General features: G+C 38.9%; 2 protein-coding genes and 1 long non-coding RNA gene across 4 annotated transcripts in view; 1 reads left to right on the top strand and 2 right to left on the bottom strand.

Annotated features, from left to right (window-relative positions):
• Nucleotides 1–6091, bottom strand: part of GALNT3 (polypeptide N-acetylgalactosaminyltransferase 3) — a 30048-nt gene extending 23957 nt beyond the window's left edge. Inside the window, exon 1 of the mRNA XM_072418277.1 lies at nucleotides 5958–6091. The gene's annotated coding sequence lies outside the window, so the exon portion shown is untranslated. The remainder of the gene's footprint in view (nucleotides 1–5957) is intronic.
• Nucleotides 5992–8392, top strand: LOC140335559 (uncharacterized). Its single transcript, XR_011921726.1, has 3 exons — nucleotides 5992–6127; nucleotides 7747–7802; nucleotides 8068–8392. It is a non-coding gene; the product is annotated as an uncharacterized lncRNA (long non-coding RNA).
• A 9974-nt stretch (nucleotides 8393–18366) lies between these two features.
• TTC21B (tetratricopeptide repeat domain 21B) overlaps nucleotides 18367–25038 on the bottom strand; it is a 52213-nt gene continuing 45541 nt past the window's right edge. Inside the window, exons 29-30 of one of the 2 annotated variants that reach the window (XM_072418280.1) lie at nucleotides 23970–24083; nucleotides 18367–18555 (exon numbers count right to left, since the gene is read on the bottom strand). In XM_072418280.1, the coding sequence (XP_072274381.1) occupies nucleotides 24006–24083 (78 nt within the window). In that variant the 3' untranslated portion in view covers nucleotides 18367–18555; nucleotides 23970–24005. Of the gene's footprint in view, nucleotides 18556–21917; nucleotides 24084–25038 lie in introns of those variants that run through there. The other variant, XM_072418279.1, reaches the window with a different exon arrangement.

The raw sequence follows: 25038 nt of genomic DNA on the forward strand, positions 1-25038 counted from the left end.
TGATCAAAGTTTCTCAGACCTTTACACCTGCCCATGTTCTAGTTTCCAACACATCTATTTCAAGAACTGACTTTTCACTTGTTGCCTAATAAATTCCACCCTTTGGCAAGTGTCCATGTAATGAGATATACCTTATATTATATATGTAATTTATGACATCCATATGGTTTTGGCTGTATGTTGGCTATGCATGAGATCTACATTTCTGGGTCAGACAGGGTACATAGATGCAAAATGAAGGTAAAGAGATGGAGTTCCGATCAGCTCTGAAAAGAGAATTTTACATTTAAACTAAAGCAATACTGAATACCAACTGGGTGGCTCTTATTTTCATCCTGGTTTGCATTTTATGCAGCTGGCTATCATATAATATAAATCTGTACCGTCAGTACCCTTGTCCTTTCAATTGCCTGAATCTGTATGAATATGGGTCACTGTGTTCCATAGTTATGTGTCATGTCAGTTCTTGGCATATGAAACCAGATTCAGTATCTTTAAATATAGGCTTTTCTGTGCCAACAATGTAAAGTCCTTTACTTTATATACCAGCTCCTGCTTAAAGCTGCGCACACACTTCCAATTTTTATCGTTGGAAATGAACGACGAACGAACGACGAACGACCGATTGGCCAAAAATCGTTCGTAAAAAAAGTAACCAACGACGCCGACGAACGAGGATAGTCGATGGAAATGAACGACCGGACCGGCGGATCGGATTGGACGACGATCGTTGACCATCTATCGTGTGTACGGTCGTTCAGTGATCGTCCATGGTCTGAGCATGCGGGGTGAACTAACGTTCGCTCACTTCCTGTGGTGCACGTCACTTCCTGTATCGTTCAAACGATCGCATCTATCGTGTGTACAATATCTTTGAACGATCGTGTCGTTATCTGTATGTACAGGATCGGTGCCATACGATCGTTCGCAGATATCGTGCAGGATCGTTCGTCATTCGTTTACCAACTATAAAAATTGGAAGTGTGTACGAAGCTTAAGTGTTGATACACTGTTGATCAGATGTTGATACTTTGAAGAGTTAAAACATTTGTATCGCTGGTAAATTTCCAGCATGTAAAACCAATGATTTTCATACCAGTACTGAACTTCTAACCCCTAAAGGACTTTTCCTGACATTACCTTTCATTTGAAGCCACTGTAAACTTGACTACTAAGGATGAGCCATAAATGCACATACACATAAATTTACATTCTCATGGACTTCAATACACTTAACCAAAATTTTGCCTATGGTAAAAATATACACTTTTGCAAAATGCATTGATGTAAATGGAAACGTCAAATTAGTGACATCAAAACGTGGAAAAAAAAGTGACATCATTTGGTAAATAAATTTCTCCACTCATCCCTATTGACCCCAATAGGATACAATGAGAGGCTCAATAAGGATTATATAGCATAAATCTAGCATACAGAAAAACAGGACTTTTTGATACTAGTGTTAGTTTCTGATTGTTTTCCAGTGAAAGGAAAAAATCCAGATAATAGTCTAAAAATTCTTGGTACATGCATTTTTATTGTCCATCATTATCTAGCATTTCATATGAAAGATAGACCTGGGGTGGGTTTGCTTGGGAATCTCTTTCTTTCATCACAAACTGGAGTTTCCTATTACAAAAAAGTGAGCTCGGTTTTCACACTACAACAATGTCCAGGTATAAAAGTAAACTCCAGACTCACAATATGTATCTCAATACTGTCCATTATAATTGGAGTGCACCTTTAATGATTGGACAGTGCATTGGTTAAAAACAGATGAATCAGAAAAACATTTATGCACAGAGCACAGAAATGTTCGAGTATCAGGACAGAATTTTCTTGTGGTTGTCTATTGGTTCTCTGTATCCTGTAATAGGCCCAGCTACTTTCACAGCTTCTTTTCACAATCAGTTTGATATACACCAAAGAATGTGTGTGTGCATGTAATAGAAAAGATGAATTCATAAATCAATCACATTCTAACTCACTTAGAACAAATACCCTGAGCATGCAAGGATAAGTATAGAACACTATTGGTCTAACTTTGAGGGAAACATTTGCAATAGGCAGGTAAAAACAAAAAGAAAAAACTAACAAAAAAAAACATGCAAACTGTATCAGTCTGCTGCCCAAAGATACCAGAATGTTCATCCCTTCCGGTTAGATTTGGTGATGATCATCCTAAGGGCACCTCTGTTGGGTCATGTTGGGAGCTGAAGACAACAAACAATACAATACCAACAATGACAGAGCAGAAGAATAAAGGACTATTGACAAGAAAGTTTACAGCAAAAATCCAAGGCTATGTGAGCGTAACATTCAAGATCAGATATTATTCTGAAGCATTATGGAAATTTAGAGGCTTGCTCTTACTAATTCCCTTTAAAGACTGTTAGAAGTGTTACTGGCCTCAGTATTTTAAAGTGTACAATAAAGTAAACTGTAATGGAAGTAATATGTAGGCTGATCTTGCTGACCTCTCCATCCAAAAATACTTGGTGCTAAGTAAGAAGCCAGAAACAGAGAAATTATAAATTTATAAAGATGGCCAGCAATAGCAACTTTCATGTCTCTATCAGGTTCAGGTTGAAAAAAAAGACATAAGTCCATCAAGTTCAACCCCTAGGGAAATAAACTTACTACAAAGCAGCATATTCCAAATAAAAATCTATAGACATAGATGATCCACAGGAAGGCAAAAAAAACCCTATAAACCCTGGTTCAATTTGTTCCAACAGGGCAAAAAATTCCTTCCTGTTCCCATGAGGCAATCGGATGTTCCCAATCTCTATTGTCTTTACTTTGGAACTTTAATACCCAGTAATATTCTGTTTTTCAACTCTATTTGTTTTTCTTTGAAGAGGATTTATCCCAAGTAAAGCAAGCTAGGTCATGTAGCAGTTTGTTAAATAAAGAGGTGTGTAAAGCTATCCAACAAAAATCAATGATATGGCCAATAAACAGTTTTTGTAATGAAGGGTAATGGTACAGACTTGCATGTTCCCATTAGGTGAATCTGGCTGCTTGTCCATATGGAGAGGGAAAATATTCAGTACTGTAGTAATTGGATGAGAAATATAAAAAATAGCTGACCGAACCTTAGGGCCTATCCCCTCCATGGACCTGGTTTATTAGAGCTCTCCAAGACTAGAGAAGGTAAACTATTATTGGAGAAGCTTGCCTCTTTTAAAATAGCATGCTGCATTAGGGAAACCTGTTTATTTAAATTGGCTGCCCAATGCACCACATTGCACAAAACATTGTACATGTTCAGCTTTATAAACAGTAATGCCAATGTGTGCAACCTGCATGCCATGTTGTGGAACCAATAGTCTGTCACAGTGTTTTCTTCCTGCTTAACACTAAGGGCTTGATTTATTAAAGTTCTTCAAGACTGGAGAAGATAGACTATGATTGGAGAACCTGAGTGATCGCGAAAACCTGGAATGGGTTTCTTATAAATGATTTGGTATTATTTGGCAAATCTTTTTAGCCCTGGACACGTTTGCTCTATCAGCCAGAATCTCTCATGATAATCTATCTTCTCCAGTCTTGGAGAACTTTAATAAATCAGGCCCTTCGGCTTCTTTGCCACAATAGGAGCATGCTTTGCCATGCATTGTACCTCAACAGACAGCACTGCACAGCCACCTGTGTTGTTGTCCTTGCAAACCTGACCCCATTCATCATGTTTGCAGAAAGAGAACAGTGAAAATTCCATCTTCCCTGCACAAGCCAGGACTGAATGTGCAGGAGTTTTGTCAACCCAACCCGGCCAATCAAGTTGGGAAGAGAAGATGGCGATGCCTTGTGACAGAACAGGGAAAAGTGAGTATAACAGGGTTTAGTTCTGCTTTAAACTGATAAGAGAAGTGCATTGTTGGCCATTGTCACACTGCAAAGACGTCACTGTTAGATCATGCAGCTGACAGATGACAATGGGAGCCTTCATTAGTAACAATACAGAACATCTCAAGTCATGCCAATGTGTGCCCAGCAGTGTGGTGCCAAAGATACAGAAATGTGCAGAAACCATAGCAGTCAGTGCCCTAACATAAAGGGAACCTGTACTTACACTATACTGAGTCAAGCAGCAGATTCACATCACAGAGAGTAGTTTCATTTGCCAGGCTAAATAAAAACCCTAATTAAATGGTTCAAGGCAAAAGGAGGTTATTATGCTAAATTTGAATAGAGTATGAAAGGATTAGAGCCTCGGTCATGTTTTACCTGCTGAAAGAGTTAAATAGAAAATGAAAAGTGAAATCTCCTCAATGGAAAATGACAGCAAAAAAAAAAGACAAGGATCAGTATACAAAATCCGGGTATGCTAAATGAAACATTTAAATATTCTGAGTAGTAAAATTGTCTTCAAACCAAGCCTCATCTATCTCTGTATCTATAAGCATAGAGAAGTAATTCATTTTCAAAGCTCATTACATAATCAGTGGATTTTTTTTACATGAACAGAGTTTTGGCAGCCTGCCAATCTTCTGACCAGCAAGCGTCTCTAAGCCATTAGAAACATATATATGTATATCTTGATTGTTTTCATTAAAGCACCAACAAAAAAAGTTCAAGTTTTAAAATCAAAAGATTCTTTTTCAGGTTTTCTCCGTCATTGTCCTTATCTTAGCATTTTTACCCATAGCCACAGTTTAGCTCCTGCAAACAGTAACATTGAGCTGTACTTCCAGCACTGTAGAGCCACGGCTCTTATTCACTAAGGCTTCTTGTCATTTTCACTCCCCTTTTCCCTCTCAGCTAACCATTGGCCATTCAAAGAATACAAGTGGTTTGTGTTTGGCCAGGGAGAGAAAATGCAAATCTTAATTGTAGATAGAGTTGTCCTTTAAGGATATTTGAGACGGAATAACTTCACATTCTAATCAGCTAGATGGGTTAGAAAGGGCTTGTTTAAAAGTTATACTGCTTAATACAGAACTAAACTTCACCTTCCTTCTTCAACCATCTTGATTGGCTGAATAGGGTGACACATACACAGCTCAGCGTTTTTGACAATTCTGTATAACAAATGGGCAGGTAAAAATGATTACTGCAAAAGGGACATCGCCCATCTCTTTCTACATCAAGTCCTGCCTGATCAAATATTTTTAAAAGTGGAACTTATATAATATAAATATTTAAATGGTTAAATGACTATTATCTCAGCACATGTGTAAGTCAAAGCTTAACCCCAGCACACTACCCCCAATTTCTCTTGCACACTGGCATTTAGGCAAAAACCTGTAATTTGGGTGGGAAGTTGTTGGAGGTGAGCTTAGCCTATTCTTCACTCATAACCAGGGTTCCTCCAGAGTTTTCTAGGGGTTCTTAGAGCAACCTGTACCTCTCAGGTCAGTTTACCTGACACCAATGATCTTTTCGGATATCTGTAAAGGTGACATTTTCCCAGCAATGTAAGAGGAATTCTTCCCACTGACCACCACACTACAGTGAGCTGTGGATACAGTAATTATAGAAGAGGGTCCCTGAAAGTTACTATAAGGGTCCCCTGATGTATGTCCAGCACATATAAATATATAGACTGTCTAGTTACAGAGAGGGACCCTACATATATAACTAAATATATACAGTATATGTTGCTTTGAGCTGACAATCCTGTCTCAGCACACTGTTCCCCTAAATATTTACTGAGCACAAATATCACTTTCCACACAAACTTATTGAGTTCTGCAGAGCAGAGACAAAACTTTCCGAGACAAGTGTTCCTGCAAATGTCTGCCCGAAGTTCATACAACTAAGGGCTGGTGAAATAGATTACAACATGCATGGAGAGTTACAAAGAGGAACTTGTGGAGAGTGCAGCGATCCCCCGATCTATGGACACAACATCCTGATCGCTGTCCTTGCATACAATCACATCAGCATCCTCACAACCGATCGCAGTGTTCGGATGCAATGCAAGGGGAAAGTTTCGGAAGTTTCATACTCACAGTGATGGACGGGAGGTGATCCTCTGGGCTCTTCTCACAGTCCCCGGGACCCCGATCTGGGGGCAGGTGATGGAGGAGGATCCGGGTTGCGGAAGAAGGTTGTCACCGATGACAATGACAGCTCAAGGAACAAGTGCTGAAAGATAACACTTCCGCTTTGCTGGACCCAGGTGAGATGAAGCTGCAACGTAGCCAAGGAGAGATGACTCATGCGCATGCGCAGGCTAGCTCTCACCTGCACAACGCCCTTACCTGTCATACAGGTGGGTAGAAAGGAGGGGCTGGGCCAGGAGGGGGCGTGTCTCTGACGTCCTCAGCTCTGATACTATAGTCAGTGTACACGTTGGTCCATACGACCTGAGAGAAGAGGGAGATTTATGTCTACTAGTCTCTGGAGCTCTTATAAATGCCAGGAGAAAGCTGAAAGGTCCAATTATTATATATGGAGGATGCTTTGCTGAGCACTTTTGGAGATGGTAGTCATGGGGACCCTTTGGCAGGTGGAAGTTACCCAGCTAACATTACTAGGATTTTTTTTGGACCAAATTACCATTACATTTTCTATGCGTAATGTTCATTGTATTAAGGCGGTTAATTTGTTTTGAAAGGGGGGGGGGGGGGGAATGCTTGAGAAGGGACAAAAACATACATTTGTTAGGATGCAGCCAAAGTGTGTGATTTGGTGTGCTGCAACCAATGTGCTGCCTGTGCTGCACTAAAACATTTACCCTGCATCACTGTGTGTTACAGTAACTAAGATAAGGGCCATGTCCATGTAATGCACTGCAATGGAGGGTACTTTATTCTATGTATAGTTTGGAAACAAAAAATGAATATTGCTGAGCCCTTTTACATGTCTGGCTGGTAAAGAAATCCAGGGAGGACTGGACTATGTGGGGGTAATGCATTTATTCCCCCAGGAGAATGTGTTCCCCCTGAATAGAGACGTTTTACCTTTCAGACCAGTGTTTCTCAACCAAAGTTCCAGGTAGACTTCTACTAATGTTAGGAGTTCCTTGAGCAATGAGCAATTTGTGCCTCATAATTCAGGTTAACTACACCAATCATCTTTTTGGCTATTCAGTTCTGCAACCATAGAGGTTCCTCTGCAATCCCAGTGGCTGACATGTCAGAATCCCATAGAAAGCTGATGCTGGGAGATGTCAAGTTGACCTACAATACACCATGTCCAGTAGGCACAACCACTTTCCACCATGCCCAGCAATTATTAAGGCACCATGGGGTATTGGATGCTTTTTTTATAGCACACAGAAGTTTGTCCCAACTGAGAAAAGGTAAAATGGTTGCATTGGAGGTTCACAGTCCTCCTGGTATTTTGGTTTCAGTGAGTCACAGGCCAAAATCAAGTACACTGATTTTTGACTCTACACCAAGTTTTGACTCTGCACCAATGTTCTTAATCTGCATGTTTGTTTCAGGTCAGTGATTCATTCTAAGGCCAGTGGGCCAAACCAATAGTCAGGCAATTTAGGAATGATCAGCAACAACATAACCTGTATTTTTTTCAAGTTTACTTTAGATACAGCTTGTATAGGATGGATATAGAAAATCATAAAGATGTCAAATCAATAGCATTTTCATCTCCTATATCATGTAGATAGATATTTCTATGATATAGGCTGGTTGATTTACAGACCAAACAATTAAATGTTCTTGTTGCATTGTGGGAAAAAAACTAAAGGAAGACTAATCTATAACCTCATTTAAAGCTGATAAAAATACAAATTATTGCATCTCTGTGATCCCTAAAAGTTTTTTTTTAAACAAGGTTCCTCCAGAGGTTACTTGGAGTTCCTTCAGCAATGAGCAATGTGTGCCTCTCAGGTAAGTTTAACTGATACCAATGATCTTTTTGGCTATCTGTAAGGGTGACATTCTTCCCACTGGTCAGCAATGTAAGAGGCATTCTTCCTACTGACCACCACACTAATATACAGTGGGCTGTGCATATAGTAATTATAGAAGGTTCATATAGTAATTATAGAAGGGGTTCCCTGAAGACCTGAAAGTTATTTAGAGGGTTCCCCCATTTTAAAAAAAGGTTAGGAAAGACTGCCCTAATACCTGATTAAATGTATTTTAATTGCAGGCAGTGTAAGTACCAGGCTATGATATGGTATCAGCCACTTACAAATCCTCTGAAGAAGAGCTGGAGCATGAAATAAAGAAGCAGCACAATGAGCTTGTCCAGTAACAGGCTGGGATAATCTTCAGGATGGTCTAAGCTGAAAGGAAAAAATAAAATGATGCTGAACATCAAAACATCTTGCAGAAAGTAAAATAAACTCCAGGAATCTTTGGAATGAAGGTTGATATTACAGCAGAAGGTGGTTTTGTTCACAATGACTATTCATTTCATCTTGATATTTTTGTTGAATTTTTGTTTAAATAAATATAGACAAATACTAGCTGAATCTCTCTCTCTCTTGAAATAGAAAATAATCTTGTATATTTCATTATTATATCATATTTTTTTTCTTATTATATCCTATACATTAAGCCACAATGATGATGCATCTGTTTCTATGTATTTGTATGCCTGAACATTAGCACTCCCTCACTATACTTACTCTTAAGGATTGTTTCTCAGACAAGAGTGATATGACTTATGAATATGACCATGAAGTTCATTAGAGGAACAAGCCAGAGGATGATCATGACACAACTTCCAAAGATGAGTCATCTGCGCGCAGTCTGTGCTGTGCCCTGAATTAAACACAGCACAAAACCTCAAACACATTGTACCACTGAGCACTCACAGGATGATTGATATAATTACACTTCTCCTTTGTCTGTACTGTCTGCTCATGCTTTCCATGACTCTGTGTGGCACTGTCTATCTATACTGTGTATCTAGGCTAAGGTTCTCGCTTTGCCTATTGCCTGGCTGTTATGGTAATTTAAAGGCTTAACCGACCAAGTAAAAACATGCAGATCAGGGGTTCTGAATTTCCCTTGACTTGTTGGTTCTGGCTGTGTGGCCCAGAAAGTGTTGAGTACAGAGACAGCCAGAGAACTAATATTTTCTATAGTCAGCAATTGTAGCTTTTGTATTTCTTTTAGTACTGTAAAGCAGACTTACCCAACCTGTTCAGCATGTATCTATAGCTTAAATAAGCAGTAAATAAAATAAAGTATTAAATACAAGAATACTTGGCATTTAAAGACACAGAACCGCTTTATATGATAAGAATATTTCCAGTGATATTATTTAAATAAAACTAATGATAATCGTTTCCTGGCAAGAAATGAAAACAGTGAGAATGGTATGGTAATGGTTTTCCTTCACATTGGTGGTCAGATGAGATGAGGTCAGTTCAGTGCCACCTTACGAGGTGGGCAGTAGTGTATAGGTGGTCATTTAATTGTTTCCTTACATAGGTTATCAGTGAAGACAGGCTACCTTAGATTCATGGTCTAGGTGGTGCATTGTCATGGTGATTGTGGATCGCTTCCAGATTCTTGTTCGGTCTCATCCTCCTAATGGCTTGCTGGTTTCCTCTTTTGTAAACTTCTTCATCCATCTGTGCACATTGCTCTTGTCAATTCTGTAGCCTTCTGTGGATATCAGACAGCCTGCAACCCTCCTTTCTCAAGAACTTAATGATGGCACATTGCATCTGCTTGGAATCCATTCTTCAGCAATTTAGAAAATGGAACCTCTGTATAGAGGAAGAGTTATCCTACCAACATGTGCAAGTTGAATGATCTAAGTCAGTTAATAAATAATGTATGCCCACTTTTTCATTACTTTCCATAAAGCCCTCATATGTTTCACCAATTTAAAAACATGGTTGTCTCTTTAATCACATATTTGCATCAATTATCCCCTTCTTTTCTTGTTGTTGCCGGTGGTATTTTCTTTAGTTGTGTTTCATCAATTGTGGAAAGGTCCATTTAAACTTGTATTGTTTTGATGTATTGATATGTGTTGAAGGGGTCTATTCGTTTAATATGAGCCCTCATGGCACATCCACAGACCAATAAATGAGTGTTTGAGTGTGTATGTATTGTGATATTAGGGGTATCAGCTCATTGCAAGAAACTGTAATGCTTCAGAAAAGTCCATTTATTTAGGCAAAGGCACAAAATAAGTAGCCTCCATTCAGCATAACGCTTACTTCAGCTTTAAGTCCCACAGGTAAGTAAATAAAATCCTGCAGCCCATGCAGCTACTCCATGATTGAGCCTGGTACTCACAGGTAACACGTGTTGCATTTTCACAGTCCGTAGTCCAACAATTTAGGCTTCCCAGTCCTGCTCCCACCAGCATTACAGCCTGCGACACCCATTGGGGATATTGGTTACACTGACCCAGACAATGGGAAACATCCTCGGCTCTCCCAGGCCACAGGCTGCACACAGCCTCACCACCTGGCCTTAGGCTACCACTTCCCCCTGACACAAAGGCAGGTGACTTTTTATTCATGGCCAGGTGCACCAGAACAATCCCCAATCTCTGGTCTGAAAAAATGGAGGAATGCCTGGTCCACCCATTCCTTCCAGGACACTCTAAGCCTGGATCCCAAATAAAAAAACGCAATTCTACAGCACATTTCAATACAAACTTATCCAAGACCTTTAATCTCTTTTCCAGGTGATATTGGGATAGACCATGCCAAATACCCTGTAAATTTGGCATCCTATATTTCATCCTGTCACATTTTGTTGGAGTGCCATTGGTAATAAATGGCCATGCACCCCCACAATACGTAGACCATGTGTCATTTCACATTTTTATGTATCGCTTGATCCTCACTGTTTACTATTTTTTACCAAGTCATGATATTTAATTAGTTATTTTGAGGGTGAAAGGATAGTTTTGCAGTAGACCAAACAGGGAAGTGCCGATGGCTGTAGATTTTAATCTTTGTCATTAAATTGAAAGGAATAAACCGCTAGCATTCCACACGCTATCCAGCCTCTCCACAGGGATTCACAGACAGCCACGCAGCGATGAATGACTTGTGTACTGCTGCAGCTTTGCTGTTAAAAAAAGAAGCTTGGAAAGTATTGTTAGCAAGTGGCAGGATAGAATCCAAAATCATTATCACCAAGACACTCCAGAGTAAAAATCCCAGGCAAGTGTCCTTTATGGGCTAACAGCAAACACACTGTTGTGGTTCTCTGTGCAGACATGAATCAGTTTAGATGGGAAAAAGTACATGCGGTACTAGCATGAAAGACTAATCACTATAAATGATTCAGCAGTCACACGCAATGGGGATGTTTAAAGTGAATGTAAACCCTAACAATCAACTTCTCCTGTTTCCTACCTCTTCCACTACAAATACCATTTGACAGTTTTTTATTTATTCTATATTGTTAGCAGTGAACAAAAAATACCTGTTGATCCTGCCAAGAATCTTGTTTTTTGATAATTGCTTTAAGTTATCTGTGTTTGATACAAAACACCTTTCTCTATGTTATAGAAAAGAAGGGAGGTTGCAGCCCAGCCCAATGGTGAGAACAAAGCTCCTCCATATATAAAGTATGGTTAGTGGACAGTAAGTGTCTTACTGGAGGAATGGCCAAATGAAAATAAAGATCATAAAAAGAATTAAAAAAATATTAAAGGCAACCACCACATTTTGTGATGGGTAAGAACAATAGGTTACACATTTGCTTTGCGTTTTTCAAAAACTAAGGATGATTCTTAACAGTTCTGGTTTTTAACTGTGTAGTTTTTTATCTTTAACAAGGCAATCTTGTCAAATTTAGCTTTGGAAAGTGAAACTATGGTCAAAGTTGGATATGTATACAAAAACAGGATTACTGGGTGGTAAATTGTGTAGAGGTGAAATAAGCTTACACCTCAAATACATAGTAAGTTGAAACTACACCCAAATTAAGCTTTATGAATCTGGTCTCCTACATTGTGCCCAATTTATTAAAGCTCTTCAAAACTGGGGAAAATAGACTACCATGGGTGAACCTGGGTGATCCAACAAACCTAGAATCGGGTTCTTAAAATAGTTTGCTATTATTCGGCATTTTTTTTCAATTCTGGACTAGATCCATTGCAGGTTTGCTGGATTACCCAAGTTTACCCATGATTGTCCATCTTCTTCAGTCTTGTAGCGCTTTAACAAATCAGGCCCAACATTTCATAGAAAACATAATTAAATGATTATAACAATTACTAATTTAAAAACATCACATGTAATAAAAATGGTCAAAAATGGACCATGGTCACATAACTGTATAGAAAAAAGGGGTCTTAGAACAAGCGGAATATACCGTCCATAAATGTTTTTACATATCTATATAATTGCAACAGTACATGGTATGGTACATGGTATGGTAATACAATTTATACTCATAATAACGTAATATTCAGTTTTCAAGATGGATATAAAAAGGGTATCCATAATTTGATATGTTGGTTGTGGAGAGTAAATAGCTTGCACCATCTCGGACAAGCTGTTTAATTTCTTTTATTAAATGTTTATGCCCTGCCTGCCCTGACACAGAGAGAAGTGTTTTTTGATACTTTTGAGTTTTGATATAGAAAGTTAAATTTTATGGGTCAACCTATTTGTTGAAGTGGATTCAAAATTAGAGCAACAAATGTGGCCATACACTGAACAAAAACATATTTATTTATGTGTGTATGTGTGTTTCTCAATAGCCACAAAACATTGAAACCTAATTACCGTGCACCATAAACTGTTCTATGCAAAGAGTTATTTCCTTATTAATGTAGAAGTGACATCATCACCATGCTGTAAATATTTGCAGAAAGCAGTGTTGTGGGTCTGACTCAGCAGGTCCACCCATTACGGGCTGCTTGCAGGAACCACAGGGGCCATATAGGACAAGTCAACCTTCACAGGGACAAAAGTTCCTGCACATACCTATACAAAGGCAAAGTTTCATGCTGCATCACTGCAACGAAATACACAAAAAATGAATCATTTCATATTTGCTTATCCTGTAGTTCAACATTAGTATTTCCCTTGGTTCCACAAATCTGGAACTTGCCTGTGATTTCCACTCCTCCACAGTGACTGCCGGGAATATCTACCCAGCATAAATGACTGTGACTCACCCTCCTGATTTGTATGATGCTCACGACTGTCTCATACATAGTATACAGATTATTGCCTTTTATTTTTCCTGTCACTTTGCAGTGAGTTGTGATTCAACACTTCACGCACTTGTATCAATCTTAGCTGTCTCATACAGAACTTATCAGTGAATACTAAAGTCTAACTTAATTTTATACTAAGCAGTTCCGAATGTTTTTGTCGTCTCTGTGCTGGTATTACAATCTCATTCGTTGGACCGATAAATAGGAATAGATTTGAAAAATGTAACTAAAGTAGATCAAGGGAAAAATAAAAAAAATAAAAATTAAACTAACTTTTTGCAGTACTTATTCACCCGGAATAAGACAAGGTAATTTCCTTATAAATCTACCATCTAAAAATATATTCAATTTAATCCCATAACTGTTTTTGTCCCTCTAAATAAAGCAGTTAAAAGAACATTATTCATCATGAACAGGGTTCACACCAGGGTATAAGAGTGCAATTATTACAAATCGTTATGTTCCTGCTGTTTGCTCTAATGCTACTTTCCATGCACTGACTCACAGCCACCAGCTAAGACCAGCAATTTTGACAATTTCCAACAGCTTCTAAACATAAAGGAAAATGGGGCCATACGGCAGGGCTCTGGACGTGATTCATTCGGTTATTAACGAGCTGCAATCTGAAGGATGAAATTAGCATTGTGTTCCTAAGTACCACCTGTGGACTATGGAGCTGCCTGGTATCATGAAAATGAGGTTGATGTAATACTGGCACGAAGTGCTGCTTGCTATTCCGTGTAAGTTGGAGGAATGGAGTTTTGTCTCCTTCGGGAACCAATCAGGTTCTTGATTTTCTACTTTGTAAAGGAAAAACAAAAATCCATTTACAGGCTTGTTGCATAAGAGCAATACCAATGTACAGATTTCACAGTAACCCAATCAGATATTTAGCAGATTAATATTACAATAAAATCATTTTAACTAATAACTATGGCTTAGACTACAGCAGGTGTACGCAATCAAGCACAAAAGCAATCCTGAAAATAAAATATATTATAGATAACTACAATCCAAGCATTACCATTGTGCCTGACCGCATGAGCCTTTCTATAGAACCCAGGCACCATCTTACTTTTCCTTATAATTTGGATGGAAGTTGCCAACATTAGACAGACACCTGGCCTAAGGTAACAGAGAACGACAGGCTGCTGGTCAAGGAAGAATTCTGGGGTATGGTCGATTGGGCAGTAAGGAACAGGCAACATTGGAATAAATTGAAGGACAGGCAGCTGGCCTAGGACAAAGTGGATGTTGAGGACAGGCTGATGCCCAGGAAAGGAGTTGGTAGTATGGGTGATTTGGCAGGGTGAAACAGGCTGCTTTCTGGTGAAGTAACATGTTGGTGGTGAAAAAAAGGTGCTGAACAAAGAGGAAGTCCATGGTTAGGAACCGATTGTTGGCTGATGATGTAGATGGCAGCCAAACATTATAACGGCAGCCTCCAACAAAAAAAATATGTTTCCCTTATGTTGTCCCTTTTCTTAAGAGCCTATTCAACTAATGTTGTGCACTGCAACACAACCAGCGAGAAGCTACTAACCTAGGACAAAGTAGATGTTGGCCAAGGAAGGAGTTGTAGTTATGTCTGATCTGACAGTAAAATATAGACGACTGTTGGAGGAACATGTTGGTGGAGAGGGATAGGCTGCTGACCAAAGAAGAAGTCAATGGTAAGGGATGGTAAGGATGGAGATGGAAGCCAGGCACAGGCCACTGGCCTAAGACAATGAACATGTTGAGGATGTTCTGCTGGTCAAGGAAAAAGCTGTTGAATTGTCTGATTTGGCAATAGGAAATAGGCTGGAGGTGGAATATGTTGGTGGTGAGGGATAGGCTGCTGACCAAAGCAGAAGTTATTGGTAAATACTTGCTGGCTAAAGATGTAGTCAGTAGGGACGGGCAGGCTGGTGACCAGTAATTAGGTAGGGGTGAGATTTTTGACCAAAGACTGAGGCAGCTGTAAGGCCAAGGCTGCTGTTGAGGATGATGTCAGAGGTAAGGGAAAGGCCACAAGGGTCAGGGTTGGTGAGCAGCCAAGGTCAATATAAGGGATAGGCTACTAGACAAAGGCACCATTTCTCTTCAACAAACTTGAGCTACATTAATATATAATAGTGGACCACAGATTATATGCAGTAAAGACAACAAGAACGACCAACATTAGGCTGGGAATATTAAAAAACTGCATTGGTTCTTTTCAATACATAAATGTTTATAGTATATTCATCAGTTTACATTAATTTCAGCAAATAAAAAGGGGTCTTTTTTTGGAAACCAAAGCTCACAGGAACCAGAGCAGAACAGATGGGGCAGATCCCATGCCTACTGTACAGGCTGGGGAGTGCCTGAGAGCATCACACCTGGATAACGTCGCCATGGAAACTCCACACTCTCAATTCTTAACTTCCAGTCTGAATAAATGAATGAACAAGGGAAAGGAATATGCTTCACTCCCATTGCTCAGTCAGTGCAGAGAAGGGTAGGTGGGTTGCTAGGCAACAGTGATCCATAGACCGGAGTCCTTTGAAATGAACAAAGCTGACCCACTCACGGTTTCAGAACACTCCTTTATTGAAAGGTTAGTGGGAAAAGCTGCAGCGGCATGGAAGACAGATAAGAGAATAAATGGAAGGCCAGTATTAAAAAAGATAAAACAGTAAAGGAAATGGAAGAATAATTACTTTACATTTGTACTCAAGTACCCATCTGAAACAGGAAACAGGGATATGGGCGTGCAGGTGGTGACGGCTGTGATCCCAGCCTTATCCACACCGTATTGTCTGATGGTAGAGATAGCATGTCATTGTATGACAGATCTGTGATCTCTGCCAGTCATTATGTCCATTATATTGTGAGCATGGCACTTTATAAATACATGGCAATATGCCAAATATGCAATGAATTGGGGAAATTGCTCACCCCTTTTAAATTTATGTGCTATATGAAAAACTAATTAGTGCAAGTTCATTAATCCCTTCGTGATCAGAATTAATAGAAACCAACACAAACAGATCTGAATTTGCATTTTGCATGTGTTTGTTAGGAAAAATTCCCAAAGGAATGGAGGCAGCCATTGCTGACATCCTTCTAATTGTCAGGCTGTCGGGCTGATCCTCTTGCATTATTGCTAAAGGCTGCTGACATACAAGTATGCAGATGATGATAGTGCCACATATTTTGCTTCATACAGTACACAATCAACACAAACCAATACAACAATCTCTTGGAGCAGCAAATCTGAGGGGGAATCAGAACAAGTTACTGCGCTTAGAGATTACATAATGGTTTATATTGATTTAATTCTAATATCTGGAAGATATGACCGGTGTCATCAGTCCTGATGAAGCCTAGCTTGTGAAACATGTCAAATACTGTGTTAGATTGCATGTACAGTACATGTCTTTTCCTACAATGAGCAAATTTCAAATTTTTGATATTATAATAAATCATATATTTTAAATTACCGAATTGAAGTATGTAACATGTTATGTAATTAGTGCCTTTAAAGTCCTGTGGTTTTGTGGTTTTTGTGCTATATGTTCTAATTTGTAGAAATAGTCTTTCAAGCAGGTCATGAATGAACACATTGTTTTTGCTATGACGATGGGCTTCAAAACCTTTATTTTGCCATGTTTATTTTGCCATGTTTGCCATTTTTTTTTGCCACTGTTTTCTCTTTTTCTGCATCCTTTATTTATTTCAGTAACTGATGATGTAATTCAGCCACTTCCTATCTGCATGCACTGACTCTGCAAATCATTATTCTGCACTAGTGACAACGCTGGACCATACCTGCATAATGAGTGTTGTCACCACTATGTGAATCCTCCACTGGAAGCCCATGTGACAAGGTTACCATGCGGGAGCAGACAAAATTGTTCCCTCATAAGAGGAAGTGCCTGAACAAGGGCCGAGGGCTGCAGCTGGCCCTATTTTTCATTTAGCCAGAATAATATTCCCAGTATCTGAGGTCTTCGAGATGGAGGTTGCACAACTGCTCAGAAGTATTGTGAATGCTTTTCTGAATCTATTGACCATTGAAGCACCTATACCAGACCTCTTTGTAATATTTCTAGTATTTTTGTGATTTTACCTGTTGCCCAAAATTTCCTGCACAGAGCTAATTCCAATCTTAACCCAATGTGGAACCGGTAATAATGAAAGCAGCTGTTACCATAGTGATCGATATTTAATATGTTATTGGAATCTCTTGCCAAACAATCTTTGTGCAGAAAATGAAATGCAAAATATGGCGTATCAAAGAGCTTTATATCGGCCTCATTTCTTCGAGATTTTACAGGCTGTGCTTTATTAGGGCTTTGAGTTATCTGACAACATGACTTTAAAGACTTTTGAGGGGATTTATTGTTTGATTCTGACCTGTAGATATTTTATTGCTATGTGGTTAGAACATATTCCAGAAAAATGTTGCATAAAAGATAAATATTTGGCATTCTCATGTCCTGACAGCAGGCGGCGATCTGCAATTCTTTGTACCAAGCTGTTCCCAAAGTGTATAACCCAATTATTTTTTCTTTTGTTTCTGATAGAATATCATAGGGATAAAAGCCTTGTTATTTTTAGTGTTTGTACACCATTGGGAAGATTGCACTTCTCATCCCCGAGATGCAACAGGAAATAAATCTCCAAAAGTGAGAAAATTACAATTTTGACCAGTTGCCCCCGCAACAGGTGACCCCATGGGTAGACCTTCCTTTATCTCTTGATTTAGGGAACTTTTTTGGATCATTTTCTGTTTCCATAACAGTAGTCACAGGCAAGAGGAGAGGGATTTATTTGATCTATGGTAACACAGGCAGCAAAAAAAGGGGTCAAACCTTTCTCAATTCTATCCAAAACTCCAAACCAGCCAGGCATGGAGCATTTTTAAAGTCCAACTCCAGCAGTCTCCTGCAAAACCTTTTTTGGGTTTTAATAACACCCAAGGATAAACTGATATAGAGTTGGCTTTAGGCTGTCATGTCACGCAGCAGAAAGTGCTGCAAACATAAAAGTGATAGCTTCATTGCTCCACACATAAAAACTTAATGCAGGACTCCAGCCAAAAACATCTAGATAAAAAAGAATAGCCCAGAGGTTACCCCTCCAATACATTTTTGACACCAGAAATTCTCAGTCTAATGGCCTGATTATGATCTAATTCTTCAACCCTCTGAGCCCAGTTTGTCCAAGCACCACGTCCAGCCTGTGACTGTACAGTAAAAGGAGACATAGTGTTTATTATTATTGTTATTATTATTAATAGGGGTTGCAAATAACAGACGTATACAGACAGTGACACAGGAGGAGAGGACCATCCCCCTAAGAGCTTGCAATCTAGTAGTACAGTGATAAGCTCACCTCTCTGTGCTTTCTTATTCTATTAGCATGAATCTTGTCGGCACACTAACTGATTGGCTCCTTGTGCAGCTCCTTCATCTTTGCTGCCCAGGGGCTGATATCAGGTCAAATTCAGGTATACTGCATTAAAAAATACACAAAATATTGATCATAGAGCTGCCATTTTGTGTATTATATACCTGCCTGGAGTTTATCCTTAATAAATTGCTCATGACACTGAATGATGTGATATTATAATATTATACTAATATATGTCATTGGTGTAATATGTAATATAATATGATATATAAATATGATATAATTGTCACTGTTTCATATAAATAGGAGATATAAGACATTTTATTATATACTGCTGCTATAAAGAAAATAAATCAAGGTTATTATAGTAGGAAGGGCAATGCAGAAATGGAGGTCATTGATTACATTGTGAATGTCAACCTCCTGAACCAACTACTGGCTACACAGCACTGCTGGAAATGAGTCCCGGAGCTCTGGATTTACTGATAGATCCCAGCACAGGCCATGGAGGCACACTTCCTAAATAAAGCATGGAGGAAGGATTGGTGTTCTGCACCCCCCAGATAATTAAATGGTGGTGAATTAATTGTAAAGCATTGTGTATATCCAGCTAAGCACACATTCCTAACCTTTTTTTTATTGAAACAATTGAATAAAATATTGTTTTCATCTTTTCTTCATGCTTTGTTACATTTTATTGCTGCTGATAATCTGCAGTCACTTTACAATCATGCACTCCGGCAGCTGCTGCATGTCCCTATTCAGGTTTCCGGATGGTGACAACTATGCCTATATAATATGTGCCGCTTGTAAAATTTTATTAATAATACACAGTATTTATATAGCGCCATCACATTACGCATCGCGGTACAAAATCCATAGTCAAGTCATGAGTCACAGTGACAATGCCAGAGTACAAATGTGAGATGAGGCAGAGGGTTGTCACCTTATCGCAGGTAGACCATGATAGGCCATCTACACAGATGTAATGAGGATGGCAGTAATATTGCCAGATCGATATAAAGCATGGCTGGTAAGGGATGGGCAGCTACTTATGTGCTGGGCTGTTCTGAGGCTCTCCCCTCCCTCCCTGTACAAAGAGGCTGCTTGTAACAATCCTGCCTGGTAACACAGACATACCATCATCTATCACCTACTATGGGTATCAGTTATTGCAAAACAATTGGAATGTAGGTGCCCACGAGCATGCAGGGAGTCAGGTGGGTCAGTTATATGCAAACCTGATCTCACATACACCTTAACATGGCAAGGTAATTTCTGAAGTCATTGTTTAAATATCAAATATCCTGCCACAAAGTTCCTTTTTAAGCATCACCTATTGAGGGTAACAATGTTCCATCCTTGTCTATCACTTATGTACCAACATTGTCCTATCACAATCCCTTACGGTGTTGAGCTGACACATATTGCACAGGCATAGTACACAGTTGTCATTATCAGCAAACCCGCTCGTATGAAATATCATCCATCACTGGAAGGCACATGCAACTGCAAAGCTGCTGCAGAAAATCAATAACATGGAGATGGGAAAAAAGGAGGAATTTGAGTAAAAATTGTAGTTTTAGTGTTTTATCAAAATACTTGCAAGGCTATGTACACACGTAGGACCAATGTCGCTGGAAATCATCTTCCTTGATTATTTCTAGTGACAGATGAACAAAGGATTGCTTTTGACACAGTGCTGTTCTGTTCTATGGAAAGAGGAGGAGAGGATAAAGAAGAAGCACCCGGTTGTGCTTGTCTCCATAGGAGTGAACAGTGGTCAAAGTATATTGGACATGCGTTGTATTTGCATTGATCTGAATGTCAAGCTGCAGGTCAGAGCACCCACTATAACCCCAGTAAAGATAAGTGCATTGTGTGTTAAACCTAGCCTGTAATCCAGGCCTTACAGTGGCAGGATTTGATCCAACACAGGCTTCATTTCCTATTCCAGGCCAATTTAATTGCATTATTTTATCACAGAAATGAGTAATAAAAAGAAAGCCAGACTCTGGTAAATGCAGCAACACCCCCGTGCATTGCAAAGGTCTGGCCTGGCGCTTGGTAATTGGAGAGCATGGCATATACACTGTCATATTGGCAGCCTGCCTAGGACATGTCAGAAAATCACACGGCGAATCCACATTGTACTTGGCATACTGCCTAACAATTTTTATTAGGGATGTGGGACCTGATGGATGATGAGTATTGCAGGAGGTTCTGTGCAGTGGCTAGAGCTCTGATTGTTGTTTCTGTGCCAAAATCTAATCAGTTTATAAAAATATTTGGTGCCAGAAAGTGAAATATGCAAAAAATATTGCCTAAGGGCAAAACTTTTTTTTTTTAAATTCTGGTCTATGCTCCATGTGAGAGCAAATCCTTTATTACTTGTCACCTGAACAGTTATTCTGATTAGAAGATTTTTAATTTTCTCCTATTCTAATGACTATTGTAATATCCTGAACTGGTTTATGTTTCAGAAAATTTATTTAGCAGGACACAGGCAACGATAAAAACCCCACTTGTTCCCACCACATACATGTGAATTTTTATTTTTAATTATTTTGCTAAAATGCTAATAAAGCGTCTACTATATGTGCAAGGTCAAGTGACATACACGATACCTCCAGGTGAGAGGGAGCTTCTATCTCACACACCTCTCCCAGACACTGCAGATCCTAGTGGGAGGGTTCAAGCAACAGAGAATATGCAGCCAACTCACAAGACAGTAGGTGAGAATGGGTGTGGCCAGGTGTTGATTGACAAGCTACAGGGTTGTGGAACATCAGTGGTAATGCTGAAAGCCACGCCCCCTGCAAAATATTTATATTCCCCTGCAGAGCAAACAAGCACAGCCTACATGAAAGTGACGACTCTGAACAGGATCAGCAATGGTACCAACCCCTCACTGGATAAGGTGGATTGCACAGACAGGCTCAACAGACTGCAATTTGTGGGAATATTGCAGGAGGGCAAAGGGAAAACTTTTAGGTTCAGATTGATTTATATTAAGTAAATATATATAAGAAAATAATTGTTTCAGAATATAGAATGTATGTGTATATATATTTAATGCTGTTTACTTATGTGAGGCCATGTTTTTACTTTTAGATATTACTAAACCAACTTGCAGGTTAATGGCAGGGCAGCAGAAGTTCATTTCAGAAAAAAACATAGAATATTTTATTTCTTATGTAACAAGATGATCACACTGAACATTTACAAATGGGTAAATATGCTAATATAATAATAGAAACAGGGACTCCAGAACATATCTGTAATAATGGAACAAAATACTTATACATCCCCTTAGTCAGATGTTTTAATGCCATTCTATCAGAAAAGTCATGAAGTTACAATGCCCCCTATTGGTTCATACTGATAGTGACTTCCAGACTCCATTCCCTTAATTCCAATGCCAAGCATTGCTTCATTATTGGGAAATGTTGATATACAATCTGTTCTCACCACATTTTTTCTTTTTTATTGTGGAAGGTGGGCCAATATGCACCACAATGCATTGAAGTGCATTACCAAGCAAGGGCAGAGTCTTTGCAATGGTGCAGCATCACATTAATAACTAATAATTCATGCATTACTATACACTGCACCACGCAGCAACAGTATAAATGTATCTAATATGATAAGAGCTATACAGTACTTCAGTCTACTAAATCTGAAGTCCTTACTGAAACAAGGGGTCACAGTGTTGTTTTACAAGGACATGAAATGTGTGTGAATGGGATTTGGGGGTAGACCACCTAATCAGATAAGGAACTTGCAGCCTTTAAATCCAAGTACAAGAACATCATCTATTACAACTGTAAAATAGTTTATTTTAAAACAATTCAATAAATACAGATAAACAAAAGAAATACGTAATGATAAAATTACAGAAACATTTCTGATCATTCTTTAATTATCTTTATAAAATTACTAAAATCTGAATCTGACTAATCTGGCTAATTCTGACTTTATATATATATATATATATATATATATATAAATATATATATATTTATATAGTTATAGATATGGTGTATGAAAGGGTCAGTTCACTTACAGGTGAGGCCTGGTGGGCTGGGTATTAAATGTAGGTTTCCAATGACCCGATCTCTCCGTTCTATTTTCATATCTACAAAATTGCAAGTAGCACCATTTCATTCTACAGGATATCCACTTTAGACAATATTCATTATTTTAGGGGTTTAAAGTAATCTTCTGGCCTAACATGTGGAGTTAAACTCCCCTGTAGGTTTTTGGGTGGACAGACACTTTTGGGGCACAATAAAGAAAAAACAATGGGGGTTAAGTTGGAAAAAGCTAATACAGTATTAAAATTGGTGGAATTTTAAGAAGAAAAAAAAAGAAACATTTAGAAAATTCCTATGTCCACAGCCCTTTGCTATTACACAGTAAGTACCTGGTTATCCTGCTAGTTCCCTGTTCACCATGTGACTTCTAGTATTGGGCTGACAATGCAATGCATGTTGCTGGCACCTTTCCCATCTCATCAAGCTGACCTTATGGGTTGGACTTTTCTTGTCTGTGTGGTCTTTCTGGATAAAGCTCTGACAGTGACCAGTTCACATGGCCCAACACATTGGGCCTGATTTATTAAAGCTCTCCAAGGCTGGAGAGGATACACTTTCATCAGTGAACCTGGGCAAATCCATCAAACCTGGAATGGATTATATAAAAGTAATTTGCTATATGTTAGCAAATGTTTTCAATCTTGGACCATTGCAGGTTTGCTGGATCACCCAGCTTTACTGATGAAAGTGTATCCTTTCCAGCCTAGGAGAGCTTTAATAAATCAGCCACATCTTCTCCTTTTCGCAGTCTGAGAGAAAAAGATTATGTCACTTGTCATGTTCTACCTTTATGTTAGAGCCTTTAAATGTCTCCACCCATCGCCTACAGAGGTAAGGACACTGCAGGAGGGTTTGTGGTAACTTAACTGCCCCTAAAGCTAGAACATTTTTTTAGTAAGTAATAATTAAAGATTGTGCCTGAGCCCTGGAAAGTTTGTGTAAACTGGCAACATAATGTCATGCATTTCCAATAGGTGTGTTTATCACTTCTGTAAAAACCACAGATGGCATCCTTGTGCTTCTTTCTGTCACTCTCAGGAGCAGGGGCAATAATGAAAAATAATTGGAACAATGGCAAATGTTGCCAATTGATGAACAGTGCAACTTCTGTTAAATTATGTGATGATGACTATGATGAAATAGGACTGGTTGCGCAGGGCACAGACACAAAATCTTTTACAGTATTCAAAACCTTGACTTCACCCACAATTAAGGGAAAGTAAGTGAAATTGTTAACTGGTTCAACAGTGACTTCAGATACTCCTCATTTCACAAGATCCGTTCTTTTGGACTTCTTGTGTCATTGAATAAACAAGGCATGGGTCACTTGCTCCTGTTTTCTACAATAAATAGAAAAGTTCCCAACAAAATGTTCTAGCTGGCAGTGGTGTTGTGTGCCAGGCTGTGCCAATTACTCACAAATTCTGCCGCCTGTGTACTGTAATATTGTCAGCCTCAAGTTCTTAAGGCAGCTCTGGATTTGTCAAGAATGTCTTTTTTTATCTTTGGGTAATTGGGATGTAGTTCTAGGACCTGTTGAAGAAAGAATGGTATACTAAGTGACTTATAATAAAGCAGACATACACAAACATATGTGTAAGGTAAGAAATGCAGCAAGTGCTCCCTCTACAGTCCAGCTCAGGAATTTTCTGATTTTACACTAATTCATACAGCAGTGTGAGACAAACCAAACGTATTAGTTCTTTTATTCCCTCTGTTCCAAAAAGGAATCGTGAGAGAAAAAGGATACTCAAATGTCAGATACCATATGGTACCTAAAAACACTTTCTATTAATACCCAGATTGTTTTTTCCCTCCTCTATCTAATGGACTGTAAACCAGCTATGCCTAGGAGCTTAGCCTTCTAAAATCCAAAGAGAGCCTGAAAATGTCCAGACCAGTTTTTTGTTCTTGAGTAGGAAAAAATTAAATCTCAATAAAGTTATTTTCTACTGTGTGTGACCTGCACAGGAGGTTTTCCCTCCCTTTTTGTCACAGACCAGGAGAAAATGTCATCCCAGAATGTTGTCCCTGGAACAGGAGTCCCCACTTCAGGAATTTTCCTCCAGATTTTATTGATCTGATCACAACTCAAAATGTTAGATTTCTTTTCAGTTTCTGTCTTAGAGACAGTGCTCAGCAGGACAAATTAAGGGGCTGAATTTCCTCACGCGGGATAAAAAAGAGCAAAAAAATCTTGTCCAACATACTTTATCCAAAAGAAAAAAATACCTTTAGATACACTTTCCCACATTTGGTTTAGCAGCAGTGTGTGAGTTTTAACAATAATGAATGCATTTTAAGGTACTGCATGGTAAACGATATTTGAGCGTGTTATTGTTCTGCATTTATTTCATCTGAAAAGGTAAAAGGGGTTACAGACAGAATACAAAATAATTTAGTGGTATATAGTGCTAGCAGTGAATAGGTAGTTTATAGCAATCTTTTCAGGCAAGTTTTTTTTACCCATAAGGAGATCTTATCAAAG

The sequence above is a fragment of the Pyxicephalus adspersus genome, chromosome 7 (assembly GCF_032062135.1).
Source record: "Pyxicephalus adspersus chromosome 7, UCB_Pads_2.0, whole genome shotgun sequence".
Classification (NCBI taxonomy): domain Eukaryota; kingdom Metazoa; phylum Chordata; class Amphibia; order Anura; family Pyxicephalidae; genus Pyxicephalus; species Pyxicephalus adspersus.